At 36.3% G+C, this 21,844-nt stretch overlaps 1 protein-coding gene across 1 annotated transcript; it reads left to right on the forward strand.

The window, feature by feature from the left end:
- The first annotated feature begins 90 nt into the window (after nucleotides 1-90).
- CHMP4C (charged multivesicular body protein 4C) lies at nucleotides 91-20,979 on the forward strand. The gene is made up of 5 exons (XM_083359543.1): nucleotides 91-1,200; nucleotides 13,124-13,301; nucleotides 14,406-14,514; nucleotides 16,066-16,174; nucleotides 16,967-20,979. The coding sequence occupies exons 1-5, from the start codon at nucleotides 996-998 to the stop codon at nucleotides 17,029-17,031; spliced, it is 666 nt and encodes a 221-aa protein (XP_083215669.1). The 5' UTR covers nucleotides 91-995; the 3' UTR covers nucleotides 17,032-20,979.
- The last annotated feature ends 865 nt before the right edge of the window (nucleotides 20,980-21,844 follow it).

The following is a 21,844-nucleotide window of genomic DNA, read 5'->3' on the forward strand; positions in this document are numbered from 1 at the left end:
TTTAACGGACATTTAGAATCATTTAGGAAAAGTGCATGGTTTTTTTTTGTTTTTTCCGTTAATAAGCAGATAACTGGTTTGTTAATAGCAAATGCTAGGGAGAATCTGGGATTGAGGTTGATCACAATTTAATATGAGCCAGCAACCAAGCCTTGACAAAATATAGTTTGTAAAAAGTGGTAAGAGTTCCACTATATTATGTACTCGTCAACTTTCGGCTGAACACAACACTGCATCGAGTGAAGAAAGTTACGTCCATCGTAAATCTTTCCTTTTCAGTTAGTATTTCACTGAAGCCTGACGCCGAACGCTTTAGCCTCTTTTATCCCAATGGCAATCAAGTTTCATTTTTTAGTTCTAACGTGCGTTCGACTTTTACCCCACGTTCAATGTTTCGACGTAAAAACGCAACAACACTAAATGGAGTTTGAAACAGGAATGCAATTTCTGTGACTTAACGGCAAAACTCTCTATAAATAGTGCTTAGCTCTGGAATAACTTGCTTTGCACCTACGCCGGAAATACCTGACTTATTTATCCAAACTTCAGGAACGGGAGTTTTGTTACAGCTCGGGACGGCATGTTCCGGCGGTGGGGGAAGGGGAGGGGGACGGGGAGCAAGTCCAAGATTTTCCACGTTACCAATCCACCATTTCTCCTTTTTATTGGGCGCGCGGCTTCCTCCCCAAGCGAGCCCTTGAGGGTTTCCGCGGATGCCATTCGAGACGCGTTCCCCGCTCGCAGCACCTGTCGCAGGTGCGCGCGGGTCACGTGACTCGGCCGTCGGTCTCCAGAGCCGCGCCAGCTTCCTTCCTTTGAGGCGTTTCTCCGCTTGCGCGACCGGACCGGATTAGGGAATGCGGATAGAGTTGGCCGTCGCTCGTTAGTTCTCGGGGAAAACAAAACAAAACAAAACAAAACAGAAAACCCCGAAGGAGTTGGCGGGTGTTCGGGCCGACTTCCCTTCAGAGGCGGACCGATACGACGGAGCGAACATGAGCAAGATCCAGAAGTTTTTCAAGGGCGGCGGGGGCTCTGGCTACTCCAAGGGGAAAGGGAAAGGCGGGCCCTCGCCGCAGGAGGCTCTGGCGCGGCTGCGGGAGACGGAAGAAATGCTGACCAAGAAGCAGGAATACCTGGAAGCCAGGGTCGCCAAGGAACTGGCCCTGGCTAAGAAACACGGCACCCGAGACAAGCGAGGTGGGTTTTCTCCATTAGCAGGCCTGAATCTGAAGTCGAGGTGATAAAAAGAGTAGTACATCGCTGAGACGTTGGGACTTTCGGAATCGACACCCCCTCCCCCGTCCCCCCTCCCCAAGCGTGAGCCGAGTACAAAGCCTTGTCACACGGTTAAACTCCTGGTTTTAGGCAGTTGTCCACGACTTTAAAAAAAAAGTATCGTTATTGGGTTGGTTATGGGGAAGGGCAGAAAGCGACTTTGTATTGCAAAATCTGACCTCGGGCACTGTTTCCTTAAGTACGTGAGAGACTTTTTCTATTCGGTATAAGTGCAGGGGTAGGCAACCTCGGCTCTTTTATGACTCATGGACTTCAACTCCCAGAATTCCTGAGTCAGCTACGCTGACTCAGGAATTCTGGGAGTTGAAGTCCATGAGTCATAAAAGAGCCGAGGTTGCCTACCCCTGGTATAGTGGTTTCTTTTTATACACGGAGGTTGGTCGCTGTCTTTTTTTAAATTCTGGCACTTGCGTTGCATTGCTTCTGCTTAATTTTAAATGTTTGGCTGAACAGAGTTATAATTTGAGCGCTGGAGATTGTCGTTTGTGGGTCGGTGAGTTCGGATTTGGCCCTTGCTATATTTGAAGCTCAGCACTCCCTTTGACAATCATAATGTGTGGGTCTACCCAGGATGAAAATGCTTTCTTTCCTATGTAAGATGTTTCCTTTCTTGTTTTCACATCCTATAGGACAGTGGTGGCGAACCTTTTAGAGACCGAGTGCCCAAACTGCAACCCCAAACCCACTTATGTATCGTCGGAGGCCGGGTGGATGTGGCCCATTGGGGGTGTGTGGCCAATTGGGTAGGCGTGGCCCATTGGGTGGGCATGGCTGCTGTGGTAACAGCAGACTGGGTGGGACTAAAAAGTTCAATCTATCAATTCCAACTTTGCGAGATCTTTTTTTTTCCTGGACAAATTGAAATTGAATGTTTTTTTTTGGCATATTTGCGGCGGAGGCGTAAAGCGAAAAGGTTTTATAAAACCCAGCTGATGGCCTAGGACTGGGGCAATGGCGTGTGTGGCCACAGAGAGGGCTCACGCATGCCATAGATTCACCACCACAGCTATAGGAGAAATAAGCCTCAGTGAAATAAATTTAAACACTGAGCTTAATGATCTTGTGTGCCCCCTTCCTACATTTAAAATATTCCATTGTGCTTAATTTTTAAGGTAATCATCAGCCCTACATTTAAAGATTTTAGCCTTCAGATCGGTTCCTGCTTTTAAATGCTACCCTGAGGACTTTATTGCCAGAAATCTTGTACTCTTCCATCATAAATTTATTTTCCAGGAATAGAAACTTCCACAAGACTTCACCAGCTTTGCCCTGAACTATTTTGAATGCTTCTGCTGGTATTTCTTTCCAGATTGCTTTGTATGTGAACTTAATACCTGCTAGGAAGTTTTGATTGTGGATGGTTCAATAAATAAGTAGACTTAAGCAATTACAGTAATAGAAATTTTCTCTCTGTGTAATGGTATTCAGAATAATGCCTTGCTTTTTGAATAAAACTTTTAAGGTTATCTACTAATCTACTGTTTTGATCTTTTTTAGGGCATTGCTAATATTGTCTTTGTTAAGAATCCTTATGTAAGGATAGTTGTGCCTTAAGAAATCCAACTTACTGAGTAGGACTTATTTTTGAATTGAGTATATGTCATTGAGTTGTTTTTGACTCCTAGTGTCCACATAGATAAATTTCCAACTGACAAGCTGTCCCTAGCCTGGCCTTTCAGGTATTCCAATGTTCTTTCTAAATAACATTTATTCACGGTATAAACAAAGTGTTTTTTAGGATTCAGGTGTGAAATTTTACATGCATGCTTAAAATGTCACTTGTGTGAGAAGTAAATATATATATTTAGTTATATAATTTTAATAAGCAAATTTATATAAATATATATAAGTAAATACATCATGACACTTCCCTTTTCTGTTTCAAATCACTGGAGTTAAATAACTCCAAGACAAGGCATATGTGGGAGTGAGATATATCAAAAAAATCAAGATGGCAACTGCCACCACAAGATTGAATACCTGTGATGTACATGGATGAATATAAAAAAGTGCATGTGTAACATTTACATACTGTACCTGCCATACTGAATCAAATTTTTGACCCCTGCCCCTTTTATCAATCTTTCAATCAGAATAGAGCTGGAAGGGACCTTGGAGGTCTTCTAGTCCAGCCCTCTGCTCACACCAGAGATCTTATACCATTTCAGACAAGTGGCTGTCTAATCTCTTTTTAAAAACCTCTAGTGATGAAGCACCCACAACTTCTGACAGCAAGCTGTTCCACTGGTTAATTGTTCTCACTGTTAGGAAGTTTCTCCTTAATTCCAGGTTGCTTTTCTCCTTGATTAGTTTCTATCCATTGTTTCTTGTTCTGCCTTCTGGTGCTTTGAAAAATAAATTGACCCCCTCCTCCTTGTGGCAGCCTCTGAAGTACTGGAATACTGCTATCATGTCCCTACTAGTCTTTCCTTTCTCTAGACTGGCATACCCAATTCCTGCAACCGTTCTTCATATGTTTTAATCTCCAGGCCTTTAATCATCTTAGTTGCTCTTCTTTGCACTTTTTCCAAAGTTTCAATCTCTTTTTTTGTAATGTGATGTGATGTGGTATTCTTTTAAAGTAAAGAGTTGCAAAACCTAACATTTTAAAAAGCTTGAAGACAATGTCTTTTAAATACCCTGTAAACCGCCCTGAGTCCTTCGGGAAAAGGCGGTATAAAAATCTAAATAAATAAATAAAATAAATAAATGTTGAAATTGGGAGAAAAGCACTGATTTAACACTAGTATGAATAAGGATGATGTTGGGCCATCTCACTTGGGAGCTGACAGCAGAGTCATTGGGGCAGGAAATAAAAAAAACATCAGGGTATATTTGTATTGTGGTTAGGTGTAATCAGGGAAAAAAACGTGAAATAGATATGTTTTGAAATCAAGTCATTGTGTTTTACATCGTGCTACTAAAGTCTAAAGGTGTAATATTATGGTCCCCAGGGCAGTATAGGGATGCTGCAGCAGTTGTAAGTGTGAAAAATGGTCATAAGTCATCACTTTTTTTCAGTGATGTTGTGACTTCAAAACAGTCATTAAACAAATGGTTGTAAGTGTACAGTTTTTAATAAAAAATGATTTGTTCAGCTTCTCATTAAAGTGGAATCAATGTTTTTGTTATACTGAAGGTAGCTAATATGCAATTATATAAATTTAGAACACACTTCCTGAAACTATTTTTTTGGCTAGCTAGAATGGATTTGCAAGCACAGAAAAAGCAGCTGCAGAGTCAGTGGCGGGATTCAAATGTGTGAACAACTGGTTCTCTGTGTGGATGCCGCTTCCGGAAGTCCATTCTGGGCCTGGGCAACAAAAAATTAGCTACCAGTTCTGCCGAAGTGGTGCGAACTGGCTGAATCCCACCACTGTGTAGAGTTCTGATTTTAGATTACATTTTATCCCAACTGAAATCACAAACTGTGTGACACTGTATGTTACAAAATGGTAGTCAATTTAGTTTTAACATAGAGGTTGGGTTGGTTTTTAACTATACACTGCCCAGAGTCGCTTTGACAGTGAGATAGATGGTATCTTCATTGACAAAATAAATTATTTGCCCTCCAAGGATGGAGGGCAAATTCTTATTGTGTAGTAGGAAATCTAAGATATTCCTTGCACATCTCGTGGTGGTTTGTGTCCTAGATCAGAAAAGCATGACTTTAAAAACTCTTTAAGAGAATCTTCTGGGATTGGGCAGGGCAAGAGAGCAAAGTCTTGGATTCAAGACTTCCCAGTTTCCTCCATTCCTTTTGAATCCCTTTTTTTGAGCTCTAAAACCTGCTTCAACCATTATCACCAAAATCTAAAGGTTTCCTGCCATAAAAGATAAGAAATACATGATAAGGCTATAGCAGTGTTTTTTTTAAAAGAAAGGTGGGAAAAGTGTGCAGAGCATTGTTTCTTTCAGGCACCTTTACCAGCATTGGCTTGTCAGCTGTCTGTGTAACAAAATAATGTATCTGTATATGTGTTTTTCAGTTATCACCTTGTGTTATATCTGTATACATTTCTGTGTATATACTGGAAAGCACTGGGTGCAATACTGTATATATAAACTTCACTGAGTCACATGACCTGGAGGGAAGAATGGGGAGGGCTTAGAATGATGCAGTGACCATCTTTCTCAGTCACAGCCCACTTGTGTCTCCCATAGGAATTTATGGGGGGGGGGAATTTTTCAGGATTATTTTATCTTTTTCCAAAGTCCTAGACCAGAGGTCAGCAACCTGAAACAGTGAAAGAGCCACTCGGAACCGGTTCCTTCACAAAAGGAAAAACTGGGAGCCGCAAAAAATGCGTATACATGTGCGCATGCACAGAACAGGGTTTGACTGAAGAGTGGAACCAAGGCGAGATATGCACTTACCCTGCATATTTGAATTGATTGGTTGAACTTTTTTAGTCCCACTTTTCTTTTTTTGAACTGCACATGGCAGAGGACTGGAGCCGCAGGAGACGGCTGAAAGAGCCGCATGCGGCTCTGGAGCCGCGGGTTGCAGACATGTGTCCTAGACCTAGAGCTGTGTTTTGCTGATTTTTTCTCCACACCAAATTTGGTTCCATTCTGTTCAGTTCTAAATATATGGTGCAGACAAAGTGCCAACCCCCTTTACATAACTTATTTCCAATATCTCACAGAGATGGGGGGGAGGGCTAAACCATTTTTAAAATGTGTTGACTCTTTTTAAAAAAATAAATACTACTTTACTAATAGTGTGAACAACAACAACAAAACATCAGTCAATTGCAAAAGGCAGCTTTACTTAGAACAGCTTGCATGTTCGACAATACTTTTTACAACATCAAACATCCACATCTCCTATTCCAGGTCTTTGCGAAGGACTCAGTAGGTGGACAAAAATACCAAAACCAGTTTGAACATCTGGTTGACCGTGCAACTAACCATAATAACAATAATGGGTAATCCCATCAACCTTTGTGGATTGATATTGGCCACTTTGGAAAATCCTGTCCTAAATAATGGATAATATAACATCAGAGCACCTGAATGCAGGAAAAGAAGCAATGGATGTAACTAATCAAGGAGAGAACCAACCCTGAACTAAGGAGGAATTTCCTGACAGTGAGAACAACCAGTGGAATGGCTTGTCTCCAGAGATTTTGGGTGCTTTATTACTGGAGGTTTTTAAGAAGAGATTGGATAGTCATTTGAAATGGTAGGGTCTCCTGCTTGAGCAGGGGGTTTAACTGGTTGACCTCCAAGTTTCCTTCCAACTCTGTTATATATACAGCTATACTTCTGATATAGCAGATTCTTGTAGTTTTGATAAGAATCCTAATGGAAGCTTGAGAATTATTAGTTGAAAGAATTGGTTGTATAAGTTGGTTAAGAAGATGATAAATGATTCTGCTTATATTTGCTCTTCACTGGATGTGTCCTGCTTGACCATTATATGCATAGTCCTCAAAATGAACAAGTTATTTATAATGCTTTTCACCAGATCTTGAAAGTATTGGTAAACAATCTGGCAGATGACATGTCTGGAACGATATTGCTCAGCATGGATGTATAAGTGCATATGACATACCAGCTGGCAAAGGCAAATATATAAATTGGGGCTTTGGAGTGACTAAAAATGCACAAAAAAGTCTAGATTTCCTAGCCATAAGCTAATAATAATAATAATAATAATAATAATAATAATAATAATAATAATAATAATAATAATAATAATAATAATAATATCATCATCTATCCATCCGGTAGGAGATATAGGAATATAGCTAGCCGTACCAGCAGGCTGAAAAATAGCTTTTATCCATGGGCTGTTAGGCTTTTAAATGGGACATAATCTCTGTGAATTTATGAAGAATTGACTTGGGAGGCCGGTGTGTGGTGTAGTTGGTTCACATGGTGTGGTAGGATGGAGGGTTTGTTGTCTCTGTGTGTTGGGGGGAGAGAGCACGGGGGGGGGGAGGCTCAGCTAATCTCAATGTACACATGTTGTAAAGGTTTATTATTAAGTGTGGTTCATTAGTTGAATTCATATAGATTGCATTTAACCATCATTTGTTTCATTATTTTATTGAATAAGCTACAGTAGCAATAGCTATAGCACTGAACCTATATGTTGCCTCATGGTGCTTTATAGTAGCTAAGTTACACTTTGTATTAATTCATGAACCATAGTTTTAAAACCACAGTATCTGAGTTAAACAGGTCCCAGATTTATTACATATTTAATGTAATGTTGAACCCAGACATTGATTACAGGCCCATGAAAATGTTAAGTGTTTGAGAGAGTGCTGCAATTTGAAGACAAGATTGTTATTATTACTCGTAGATTATGTTATAATTATAAAGGAAAGACTGAGTGGGCAAATGTACGCTCAAGAAAAGCAATGTTTACTTGTGTTAGTCTATTTATGTGTACAATTATATTAAAAAGTACTGTATTGCTACAGTACTTGGGTTTTGCTTCAACCATAAATCAAGAAAAGAATCTACTTTGTGGTTCAAGTAAAGGATACTAAATCTCCCAGGTTTTTGTTCAGTTTTTATGTTTTTCTTTTTGGGAAGTAGATAAAGGAAATCTAGCATTGTATGCAAGTTGTAGATAGGGAAGTTACTGGTATATGATGAAAAGGGGCCAGAAAGAGCACACAATGTGACATTATTCTGGGAGGCATAAAAACTAACCACCTATAATTCCATTTCATAGTTGCCACACAAATAACAAGGTATTTTGGGTTCTGTAAATTTTGTCCCATAGCATTTGTATAATACTCCCCCAGTTACTATTTCAGAGATTATTGAATATGTTACTACAAATACGTAACCACAGAAATGCAGGGGGTAACTTTGTTAACAGCATTTGGTGAATGTGATTGTAATGCTTATTCAATTATTTGGAATTGCCTAGATGTATCTCTGTGTTATGTGACCATTCTTAAACTTAAGTTGTATAGCATGAGATAAACATGTGGAAAATGAAATATAGCGTCTTAAGCAGTGGTGGGATTCATATATGTGAACAACCACTTCCAGAAGTCCATTCTGGGCCTGGGCAACAAAAAATTAGCTACCGGTTCTGCTGAAGTGGTGCAAACTGGCTGAATCCCACCACAGATCTTAAGTCTCAGACAAATCCAGGGCAAAAACTTCATGTTCTCCCCAACATTTCATTTCATTCTATGTATTTTTCTTCTTTTTTCTCTACTGAAACTAATGCATCAGTAAATAGAAGAACGTGGGAAAACCCAAAATGCAAGTAATCCTTGAATTACAACCACAGTTGGGATCAGAATTTCCATCACTAAGCCGTGTGATGATAAAGTGAGATATTACACGGCTGCATCATTTAACAACTGCAATTTCAGCAGCCTTTATTGCCATTTTAAGTTAGATTTGTGGATTGTTAAGTAAATACCCACCTCAATCAAGCCATTCCAGGCCTGGTCCCTTCCGGCCCTAAGCCACAGTAAAGGACTGCTTCCAAATCCCCCACCACCACACCTATCTCTCTCCATTTCTGCCCTTTGGCTAGGCTACAACTATGCCCGAGGATGCCGCAGCCATTCCACCTCAGGCCCAGCCACAGTTGCCATTGCCAACCTGCAGTCTGAGAATCCTGCCGCCACATTCAGTTAAATTTCCATTTGTATCAAACAGGCAGAAGTTGTGGACGAAATGGACAAAGCCTTAATATATTCTGATAACTGTTCATACTTTCAAAGATTTGAATATCTGTAGAATTTAGATGCTTTTGAAATCCAGTAAAATGTGCTCTAATAGGATAACTATCGTGTTTCTCATGAATATTATCAACAATTTTGTTCCAAAGAGGGATAGAAATTTTTTTTTGGTAAAACTTCAGGAAAATACTCCAGTGGTAATAGCAAGATAGCAGTGAGTGAATGTGTTGCAAACCTCTTGATGATGATTAGCATCCAAGTGTATGATGACATTGCCATGACTTGTTACTGAAGTTGAATAACAGCAGAGGAGTTTCAAGTTACCACAGAATAAGCCTGGCTGCATGTTCACAAACAGAGATTGCTAAGTAGACCAGAAAGCTATGTAGCAAAATATGTTACTTTTCTCCTAGTCTTGAGAGAAAGCCATTTTTTTCAGTCAATCTGCAGACTTTAAACATGTGAACAGAGAAAATACTTTACTGAATTCTTATTATAAAGGAATAACTTCCCTCCTCATTTATATCTTTGATGTATAAAGTCTAATTGCAATCTAAGATGAAGATGCCTAAATAGGATTTTTGGTGCTACATAGAAGTCTTATTAAATGCTGATTCTTGTTTGCTTATGATATGGGAGATTCAGTTTTGGATCATAATAATAGTGGTACAAGATTTAGCTTTGATAAACTCCCCCATCCTTTTTATCATTTGTCACTCAGGGCAAAAATGGTAAATATTAACAGGAATCTTTTGTTTTCTGCTTTTTGAGAAAGGACAACTTTAGTTAGCAACACAGAATCTGAATTGTGATCATGTGACTACAGAGATGGTGCGACAGTTGTATGTGCAAAGACCAATAATATGTCACTTTATTTGGTGGCGTCATAACTTTGAATGGTCACTGAATGGTTGTAATTGGGAATAAGTATTTTCATAGATGTGGACTATAGCCCATCTACCACTTTTCAAATTCTATTAGATATTTAGTGTTTAAATGATTAAAGAAGTTCTGTGTGTACTTGCTTATGGAAACATTGATTGGCAGGAACAGGACACAAGGCCTTTTTATTTTATAAACTACAAAATTCCAGAATCTCCTTTCAAGATATAGTTTAATTTTCACTTGATTCTATTTTCACAAGTAGAATTAAAAACTGTTCATCAATTGTTGTTCAATATTCTATCTAGTTAAGTTTTAAGAAAGCACAAAATAAATGCAATTCAAACTTGCAAATGTTAGTGGAAACTAGAGAACCCCAGGTCTGTTTATGTAAAGGAACTTTTTGTTCTTTCTCTCTGGAAAACCAGTTGTTTCTTGGCAGCCCTCCCAGAATGGCTGATTAGTGGGCTATTTCCTAGAGATTTGACATAGGGTAGGTTCTCAGTCTGCACTATGGATTTTATTGTGGAAAATAATATTTTCACTGTGATCTGGGTGAAGGCTATTATGATTATTAGCTTTTCTTTTATTATATTTGTTTTTTTTTAAAAAAATCCCATAAATTCAGAATGTTCATTATTTAGAGTATTTGCAGTTAAAGCAGCCTATAATCCTTCACAAATAACAGTAAATAAATATTATGGGGATTTAGGAGGTTTTGTGATGTTTGCAGAAATTAATGAAATTCTGAATTTTTTTCTAAATTTTTATGTATCTTTCCAGACTGTCTGCCTTCTATTATGTCATGATCAAAGCATTGATTATGGTTATAATGGTAGCTTTAATGTATGCAATTATTTGTGAGAAAAAACTATTGATCTCATTTTCTTTAGCTCCTAACTGGACAAGAATCCCAAAATGTCTATAATTATATCTCTATAATAAATCCTGTGCTTGCTTGAAACTCATTTTTAAGGAAAAAAATGCATGTCAGAAAGTATGTATGTATGTACACACACACACACACACACACACACACACACACACACACACGAGAGAGAGAGAGAGAGAGAGAGAGAGAGAATCTTAAAATTTTATAATGTAAATCATAATCTTATACATTTTATAATCTTTATATAAATTAAAGATTATCTGATTTCCACAAATCATGGCATGGTTTTAAAACAAAATTATGTAGAATTATGACCTGTGGCATTATGTCTATTTCAGATTAGTCTCTGATTCTCCTTATCTGGCTTTCTACTTTTTCTGACTGTTTGGAGTGGGGATCTTCTTTTACCAGTCTCAGAGTTTCTCTGATGTAAGTTTATTTCCAGTACTGTCAAATCTAGGGGTTAGAACTTGGTTTATTTGCCAGTCCAATAAACAAGACATGCACATTTACAGTATAAAGAAAGTAGTGTTATTATCAAAATCATTAACTAGTGATTCAATATCAGCAACTATCAGATGGGAGTTGAAGTCCACACGTTCGAAAGTTGTTGAAGTTGAGAATCATTGCCTTAAAGTCTGTCTCCACTGCTGTCAGATCATACTTGTGGTGACTCTGAATTAAATAGTTCAGTTTTTGACTTTACAGTGCTAATTTGTTCATTGACTGGTATTAAACTTTGGAAACCTTGGGGACAGTATTGCATAAAAGCAATATATCCATATTGGATATAGTGGCAGTATTTCTCACAAGATGATACTTGTGTCCAATTACAATTTCTAACCAAATTATGGTTAATAATTTATTTCCAGTTTTGTGACAAAATTACAAAAATCTCATGCGGTTTGATGATTAGGAATTTGTTTCATATTTATTTATACAGATATTTGCCGCTATTGCAGATAAGTTATTTATTTATTAAATTTATAGGTTCCCCATCTTACTGTCACATAACTTTGACTATTCAGTTTTGATTGGATAGCTGGGAGTTCATATGTGAGATCAGGAAATGTCTATCCTAAGAACTACGGATGTGTTCAAGTTAAAGTAGTCTACTAAAACTTTTATTTTTAAATATTTTGAGGTCAAAAGTTAAGTACTGTAATTCTTTTGAAAAATGTGACATGACCTTAGGATATGTGGTAGTTGTCTACCTGGTCTAATAGGAGTAAAAAAATGCTTGAAGCTTCAAATTCTCATACTTTGGGTCCTATAAACTTGAGAGTTCCCTTGATTCTTCTTCTCTTTTTTTTGAGTGATGGCTATAGTCACATCTGACTCATCTTTCCAGTTTTTAAATGTGAATGGAAGCAATATTTCTGCACACCAGTTTTGTCATAAGTTGTTGTACTTTTCCAACTAGTATATTCCAAGCATTCCCCTCAAAATGAGATGTTCAAGGATGCAAGAGTTTGGCTTCTTTTGGAGGAAGAGTTCAGTGATGACTTTTATAGGATGGAGAAAAAAAAATCAAAATCACCTTGTAGCAAAGAGAAGATGTTCCATAGAGAAATTGTGCTTCTAATACACATCCAAGATATTTTCAGCCTTTAGCTAGCTGCTTCTCTATATCTCAGTCTTTGTTACAAACTGCTTCTATGTTGTTTCTTCTTCCTGTCTCTATATGCCTCAGTATCGATAAATGGCCATTATCACAGAACAACCCTTTTCTTTTAATTTGGGCCCCCCCCCCGCGGCCTGTCACTAAATTTGCTATGTTGATTAAGAACATTGCATTCAGCTCCAATAAGGAAATTTATTTATTTATTAAATTTATGTTTATAAAATTATATTTATATTTAGCGATAAATTTATGGCTATCCAAAGTGATCTTGGATTCTTCCTACCCTCTATTTGTTTTAAAAGTAACCTGATACCTTGTGCCACTATAGCCAATGGCAAGAGATTGTTGGATCTCTATTCTAAAATATGTGGTGGAGACCACATCTCTTAACCTTTATCATGTACAGCCAAAGACATTGCTGATTTATAGAAGTAATTTTATTGTTAAATGGAAAAAAAGTGAATATACGGTACCTTTCAGAAGGAAGAACAATTAAGCTGCTTTAAATCATCAAATTATTTTCCTATGGTATAAACTGGGAAGATGGTTTGGAATTTAGTATAGTTTTCCTTAACCTAGGTGTCCTCCAGTTGGGTATCCTGATAGATGTCCCACCTCTCTGTTTATTTAGCTTCACTGAATTTGCTTGCTCAGTAAATGTGGCAATCTGTCTCAGATTTGATGTTAAGATCTCAAGCAGCCATATAGGTATTTTTTGCTTTGACTTATCAGATATTTTCCCTGTTCTTACTTCACCAGCTGCACTGCAGGCACTGAAAAGAAAAAAGAGGTATGAAAAACAGTTGAGCCAAATTGATGGGACTCTTTCCACTATTGAATTCCAGCGTGAGGCTCTTGAAAATTCCCACACAAATACAGAAGTGTTCAAGAATATGGGCTATGCTGCTCAGGCCATGAAAAAAGTACATGAAAACATGTAAGTCAAAAATATTGTCAAACCCCACAGAAAATAACCTTAACTCTTACATTTACACCTATTTGGTGGGTTTCTTTTTTGCATAAAAATCATGATGTTCCATTCTTGTATATGATGCTAAGGTTTGTCTTCAGATATAGATAAAGTTGCTAGGATTTTACTGTTACACATTAATCTAAAATTGAATTCTTTTCTGGGATTTCCTACCCAGCAGCAGGTAAGTTTAATGTGGCCTGGTCACAACAAGTTGTACATATTTCTGCAACTGAAATTTCTGCATGTTATATTGCCCTTCTCTAAACTGAATACCTGAAGTTGAATGGAATTCAAATTCCAGAATTCTTCTGCTACAATGGTAATTCCTTAGAATTGTGGGCATTGAAGTTTGTACATCTGGAAGGTACACACTCTGGAAAAATAGAATCTTTCAGAAATCTTCTGAATGTTTGGTCCTTCTATGAACCTTACCAGTTCAGCCATGCCAAAAATAGTACAGTGACTTTCCATACGTTAATCCACAAAGCCAGAAATGATTCATGATGTTCTGGCTTATCCATCTCTAGGACACACATGTTTAAGTTCCCAATTAGAGTTTTCCAAATCTCCAAAATGCAAACTGCTTGAAAACTCACTGGGACTGCTCCTTATGTACATATCTGTTTTGCTTAATTAATAATTCTATTCACTACTTTTTGTAAGCAGTTCAAAGGCTCTTATAGGGTTTAAAGCCATTATGGAATTTGGAAGTTGAATACCTGAAGGCATTTTCCTGCAACTTTCACCTTATCACAGGCTAAATTTGTCTTTGATGGTCCTTTAAACACACTATTAAGCCAAGATAATGGTTTATAAAGAGTGTGAGTTTATTAATTATACTTTGTTTTATTGAAGTGCTTCATTAAAGTAGATAATATTATATCTTTGCTATTTCCCCAGACCTTCAATACCACCCCCAAAATTTAAATTTCTATTTTGCTGTTGCTTTTTTGATGATTATTGATTTTTATGAAACCCTCATAATTTTACTGGAATCCGCTCTGCCATCCTGTCTTGAAGCATGATATACAAATTACTAAAGAATTCCTTCTTTCCTTCTATCCTTAGGGATTTGGACAAAATTGATGAAATGATGCAAGATATCACTGAGCAGCAAGATATTGCCCAAGAAATCACAGAGGCTCTCACAAGAAGAGTTGGTGATGACTTTGATGAGGTATGTTTTGACATCTAAGAACAAAAATGGCCCTGGCATTAATATTACTGCTAATTTTACATTTGCTATAATTGTTGTCTAGCTCTTTTCCAAGTGCTTTAACATTTTTCCTGAAATGCACTTGAATTCTCAAATGATTGAAGAAATATTTGTTGAAAAATAGACTGGACTGTCCTGAATAAAGTATTCATAAGAGAATGCAAATTGCTATGTCAAAACAATGCAAATATACATTCCAATTTCTGACAAAATAATTGAATTTCTGACATATCAGATGGAATCTACATAGATAGTAGCAATGTGTGGTACATTCCTAATTTTATTCTAGCTTGTCAATCATGCCTTCTTTTAGTAACACTCCATTGTCATATGGCATTCAGGGAAGCTGTGTCACATGCAAGGAGGGAAGATTACAGTCAAGCTACTGTATTTTTCTCTATTCCCATTTTCACCATACTTGCAAACCAGCTCTTCTGTTTTGAGGACCTCATCTGTAGGTTGTGATTCAAGACAGAAAATAGAAAAAGCTCCTTATTTTAGCCCATGAAGAAGATAATGAAAGGTGGAATAACAAGATGGACTCCTTTTCTTTGTGTCTTGTGATGAATAACAGTTGGCAGACTTCAAGAGGTCTTGTTCTATCCCTCTTTCCCCACTTTTCTGTTTTTGCCCTCATTATGAACACATTTAGTAAGCACGCTCAGTACGCATTGAGTTATTTGGAGTGGAATTCATTAATATCATTTAAATTGAGTCATTTTCTACCGCTAAACTGAAGCAACTGTGAGTATGTATCAATAGCTTCTCTATACAAAACCAGAAAGACTGAAGCCATCGAGTCATTTTTGGGTAATAGAATGACCACAAAGTAGAGCAACTCTTTTTTAAAAAAATACTTGTAGACTTTTTTTGTATTCAACTATATATACTGCTCAAAAAAATAAAGGGAACACTTAAACAACACAATGTACTGTATTTAATAGTAGGATGTCTTGTGTTCCCTTTATTTTTTTGAGCAGTATATTTTTAGTCAAGTACCATAATATAATTTTAATATTTTTATGTTATTTTATTTTATTCTTATCAATCAGTAGCTACTTAAAATATTTGTTTGATCTCTTGTCAGGTGCAAAAAATCAGGTACATTCGTAAAATTGCATCGTAGAAGATTTATTCGTACAAGAATCTGGTCAATTAATGGTCATTACTAAACTGGTGCTAGATAAGGGTCAATGGAATTCAAGGTGGGCTGGACTTGAATATCTTGTGGCAATGCAAGGATTCTAAACTGATGACACATTTAACTCTGCCCACCAGCTCTGCCTGTTGTTCTATAGATCACCAGTAAAATTTGTTTGTCCTAAAAGTATCCATTTGTATAGGTTCCTGGCATGCTGGAAATCTAAAATAAACTTATAATGTTTCTTTTATAAAGTTTATAAAGGCAATTATACTTGGTTGGCTACAATTGTGAGACTGTTGTAATTAGAGATTCTGTTGACTTTAGGCATTGTTTATTGAAATATAACCTGCCAAATTTTAAAATTTCAGGATGAACTTTTGGCAGAATTAGAAGAACTGGAGGAAGAGGAACTCAATAATAAGATGAAAAATGTTCATTTACCAAGTGTCCCAGCTACCCCATTGCCTTCTCATCCTGGTAAATTGGTTTCTTATATTAATTAGTCTGTTATGAAAGTAGGATATGAGAATATTAAGTATAAAAGGAAAAATCACAGAAATTTAACATATCTGAATATAATAGTAGCTGTCTTAACATCTAAGAGTGATATAAGTTCTTGATGTGAATGAGGAGTACTTATGACTGGTCTTCATAGTTTTGGTTGTTGCAGTGTCCCCATGGTGAAGTGGTGCCAATTTGGATACTTGACAACCAGCTCACAATTATGACATCACAGCATCCTGTGTCATGTAATAATCATTTGCAAACTTCATTCACAGCTTTCAGCAAGCAAAGTCAGTGAGGAAGCTGGCAGAAAGTTTGGTGATCACTTGACTACAGAATGCTGCTACTGCATGGGATTTGCCTAAAAATGGCAACCAGAATTGCTATCATAAGTCGGTGCAATCACATGATGTTCCTTCCTTGCTTAGTGATGGCCTTCTCAGTTCCAATTACTGGAAGTGAGAACCACTAATAGTAATTGGAATAATTTTGAAAAATACATTGTACACAGAGTAATAATTTGGCAGTAGCCAAAGCTGAACTTGGATTTGGTCATCTGGATTCAAGTCTTCTGATGTGATGTAAAGCTATGCAAGAATTCTTATTGAATAGGTTTACTGAAGTCATCCTTTTACAAGATGTGTCTTGTAAAATATGTCTTAATTTTTAGCCACAATGCCTCTAATCCAAATATTCTTTCCAGAGACCACAAAACTATATCTTTGTTGTTCTAGTATGCTGAAAAATTATTATCTTTTGTTATAGCATCTTCAAAGAAGAGGGTGGAAGATGATGAAGATATGCAGCAACTGGCAGCATGGGCATCTTAACAGCAATTTCTCACTGGGTTCAAGGGAATACTACGGGAATATCATGGAAGGACTTGATGGAATAGTGCTTATATTTTATACAGAGTGTAGCTGTATGGAATTTTGACCCAAATTGGTCACTGGTAGAATATGTGTATATATTTTATATAGTCTTGTATATATTCTTTTGGTTTTTTAAAAAAGCCAGCATTCTCAAGTATAGTCTTTCTCCTTCAGTTGTATCTCCAGACATACCATTTTTATGCTAAAGAAACCAGATAACAAGCAACACTGAATTTTAATTAATGTTATTCTTCTTAGCTGATACTTTTTTAATGCCCAGAACATGTATAAGTTGCAAAACCTATTGCTGCAATAGTGAATGTTGCAATGGTTTGAAAGAGAATTAAAATTGGCTTGGTTTTGGAATCTCTTTTACAAATATTTTTCCAAATGAAATTATTAAAACCCATGGTATGTAGGTTGACTAGAGAAATCTTGTAGCAATTTTGCACTGAGTTCTTTGTTTTCTGTGGTTCTTTTACAATGCCAATGGCTTGTTCAGAGTAGAAAGCAGAAATGATGATTTTGTACCTTAAAAACTGAGATAATGATGAAAGTGGAGCTCTGTTGAAAGAGAGAGAGGATGCATTCTCTATGCAGAAGACAGGACCAAAATAAGTGGATTAAAAGTAGAAGAATGGGTTCAAGGTAGATGACAGGAGGACCATTCTAACTATATGAGCTGTCATGTACAGTCACAGAGACTGTAGAACAAGCTGTCATATGAAGTGATTTCTTTTTCCAGAGAAGTTCTTCAGCAGAGGTGGGTGAAGATGTAGCAGATCTTGTAGTGAATAGATAACCTTTTAAGATCCTTCCAGTTTTGTTGTTCTGGGAGAGATCATCAGAAAAGGAAGGGTGTCATAGATCCATTACCACCTGTGTTTAGATGATTGGTATGCCCTGAAATTGGTTGGTCCTGGGGCAGTTCAGAAAAAAAGTTTTGGATTGTTTTGCTTTCAGGTTGTTTATAATCCTGATAAGTCTCAGGGATGAGAGTCCACTGCTCATCTAAGAGCTGGAGTAATTGATTCTCCTATTCCACATTTAATGGACTGGGAATTAGCGATTCTGAACAATGTTATACCATGGTTGGTTTTATAAAAAAATGTTTTCCCTGCCTGCATAAGTCATTAAAACACTTAGAGTCCACCACTTCTGTCTTATCCTACATGCACTTAAAACAAATCTAGAATATTCATATTATATCAAGACCCTCTTAATCACTGAGTATAAAAGGTGATAATGGCATGCGATCTAGTGCATCCAGGGAAACTATGATACATTGTGCAGTCTAAAATATTGAGCATGATTTAGTTTACTCAAACTTGGTAGCACCAAACTTTTACTGATTTTTATGTAAGTTAGATTAATTTGATTTTATAAAAGGGGAAAAAATAGAATGAATTTTTTAGCTGAGTTACCAGCAAGTGATAATTGAGTTTATCAGCCTCTTTAAAAATAGGAGGTCATAATTTAGTAAATCAAATGAATTAAATTCAAGTAATTGTGTGCTGGATTCATGTATATTTTCTTGATGGCAGACAAGATATTGCAGTATCTTATCAAGCAGAAAAAAATTAATATGTTATGATTGTGGTTTTTAAATGAACCTTAGTCGCTCTATTTCTTCATTTTTTTGATTTGGATAGTACTGTTCTCTTTAAATATTTAAATAAATACAATAATTTATATGATGCTTATGTATCTTCTTTCAACTATCTTTTTTAATCTGGGAAACAAATCATATGAAGAATTTTTTTAAAATTTCTTAAAATAGTAGTAGACAAGTTCCAAAATTATTATGTACCTCAGCCATTTTTTTATCCCTGAAATTAGACTCTTCATATGCAGGTTTTTTTCCTAACCCCTCTCCCTTTTGAATTTTAATTTAAGATGACATTACTATTACTTTCCTGGAATATAAAAGATTTAAATATTTTAATAAGTATTAAATTGTGCAATTTAAAATCTGACATTGCTTTTTTACAAGAAACATATTCCACAAAGGAAATATATATGCAGGACCTGTATTATTGTGTATCTTTGTGAAAATTCAACATCTGCTAGGTGTATAGGGTCTCTGATTTACTGTCTAATCATAAAACAAGAAATAACATTGGTCATTAAATAATTTGGTAGATGTACTGTACTTAAGGTCTAAGGATTATCCAGATATATCACACAGGAGTTCTAACATCTTTTTACTTTAGTAGAGGAGATCCTATGGTTCTTTTATTAGATCACGATATTATCCCACCTAAATTTAATTCTTGAAATGGAAAATTTTGCAAGTTTTTAGATTAGAATTCAAAAAATATTTTTTTAGAGAAAGAATATTTTTTTCTGTATGCAAAGGTGATAATATACACATATTACATAAAGGTTTTTGGAGTGTAGGGCAAAAATTTAATTCCTTCTGTGCATTTAATACATATACTGGTAGTGAGGGGAAAGACTATAAACTACTGGTCCCTTGATAAATGCAGTTAAACCAATATTTCTATTAGCAAAGATGATGGGATAAAATATTTAATTTCAATTTAACCAATAATTAGTGATAACATCAAATCTATAAAAGCAGGAAAAATTCTAAGCCTGATGACTTAGCATATTGACTATCACATACATACATGACATTGAAATTTCCAGTACAACTGGAGTTTTATAATACTTTTCTTAAAAAACGTTTTTCCTAGCCTCAGTTAGTGAGCCTTAAATAGCCGTGATTTTGATAGCTTCTAAAGAATCTGCTGACTATACAGCTTTCTTAATACTGATGCCAAAATACTGACTGTGACTCCGGCATGCAGTTTTCAGATAATATGATTCTTGATTATCCATCTGGCACAATCTGGTTTTATAAAAAGAGAAGTGTCTTATAAATACTGTTACTAATATAATGGATATATACATAAAAATTGAAATCAATAGTGATTTCATAATTGTAAGAGAAAAAGCCTTTGTTGTTTATGTAAGTTGTTCATTTAAACATTTTAAATCAACCTACTTTAGATGGCTTGTAGTTATAATTATAACCAATACACCAACTAAATCAACACAAAAACAAAATCAGCAACACTGATATCAATCAATCCCTGCTGTCGATTTTATGTTGGACTTTCCCCTCTAAAGATCCTGTAGAAAATAATGTTTAAATAATATTTTGAATGATAAGAAGGTCCTACTCTGACTTCATAAGGCAAGCTGTCCCCATTTAAGGTTCTGTGATTGAGAAGGTCATCTACTCGACTTCTCCATCCTTAACTATCCAGAGTGTGGAAATTACAGCATGCTTCATAGGCTTCAAGTGTTAGGGAAACAGAATCTACCTAAGATGGATGATCCTGAAGATAATGAGAACAATCATACAGGGCTTTTTGCAATATAACAGCACCTTGAATTTTTCCCAGAAGCCAACAGGTAACCAGTGCAGCTCCCACAGCATAAGGGTGTCTCTGCTATATTACCTACCATTCAGCAGATAGGAAATGTCATTCTGTTTTAGCTGTGGTTTGTTCTCCAAGCTTATTTCAATTTATTTTCTGAATGTTTCATTACCAGACTAGATAACATCATCAGCAGGATTTTCTTGTCCTATTTTCCTTAGCTTTTTGTTTCATCCGATGCCAACTGTAGTTTACAAGTGATCTTCAAGAATAATTCCATGTAGATTGAATTATAGGTATTTTAACTACCGTAGGAGCTGATGACGGCATGAGTCATTATTGCTATGACTCATAGTCCAAGAAAATTCACTACTAATGAACCAGTTGGACTTAGCCAAACATTCATCTTACCACAAAACACATTCTGTTTTCATAGGAGGTTTTGAAACTAGGAGAATCCCCAGTTTGTGGACCAAAATGTTCAGGATTATCTCAGCCAAAGCTATCTGAACTACATTGGTACAAGACGGCCTCTTTTTGAAACAGTAGCTCCTCCTTGCTGAGGTCCTCCCTGAATCTGTTCCTTCACGTGGATTCAGATAAAACTTTTGAAACAAGCCTTTGTCAAATACAGATTCTGTATTTTAAAAAATTAATTGGATTAATACATAGTTCTCAAATCTGCTAGTATTATGACAATGGAAATATTTTCATCAATATGTGTTGTGAAACATATTATCTTAAACTGGCTACTGGATATTTTTCTCTCCTTTTAAATAAATACAATAAAAAGGTTCACAAAGAGCAGAGATGTGTGTGAAAATTCTTCCCTTTTCTAGAGGATGTGATTGCACTTCTGCTGAGAAATAATGGTAGTAATTGTCAATTACAATCTTTCTCAATATGTTGCTCTTCAAATGACCCAGACTACAAATGTCATCACCCCAAGCCAGCAGTCATTAGAACCAGAAACTGGTCTAGTGGTTAATGCTAGAAACTTGAGAGACTGCAAATTCTAAACCCACTTTAGGCATGAAAGCCGCTTTCTCAGCCCAACCCCATTTTACAAAATATATAAACATTCATACCCATCCTTTAAGAAGTAGCAGCAGCAATCCTAAACTTACTCTTCTCTTGCTTTTGGAAATTATTTTTTGTATGCAGTTTATGGACAGTTTATGTATACAATTTGTCCATTATACCCAAAATATGCTAAATTGCTCTGTTAAACTGAGAATTTGCTTATGCCACTGTAATCAATGGGCCTGCTTTAAGTATGAATAAACTTGAATCTAATTTTAGACCTTATTGTATAATGGAATCATAGAACTGGAAGGGATCTTGGAGGTGACTTAATCCAACCCCTTGTCCAAGGGAGTCCT

Source organism: Vipera ursinii (assembly GCF_947247035.1).
Source record: "Vipera ursinii genome assembly, chromosome: 3".
Taxonomy (NCBI): domain Eukaryota; kingdom Metazoa; phylum Chordata; class Lepidosauria; order Squamata; family Viperidae; genus Vipera; species Vipera ursinii.

What these genes read in the sequence shown, in the direction of transcription:
- CHMP4C (XM_083359543.1), top strand. Translation starts at nt 996, where the DNA reads ATGAGCAAGATCCAGAAGTTTTTCAAGGGCGGCGGGGGCTCTGGCTAC. An exon ending in AAAAAAGTACATGAAAACAT is followed by an intron (nt 13,302 to 14,405) that starts GTAAGTCAAAAA and finishes TTCTATCCTTAG; the next exon opens with GGATTTGGACAAAATTGATG. An exon ending in CCCATTGCCTTCTCATCCTG is followed by an intron (nt 16,175 to 16,966) that starts GTAAATTGGTTT and finishes CTTTTGTTATAG; the next exon opens with CATCTTCAAAGAAGAGGGTG.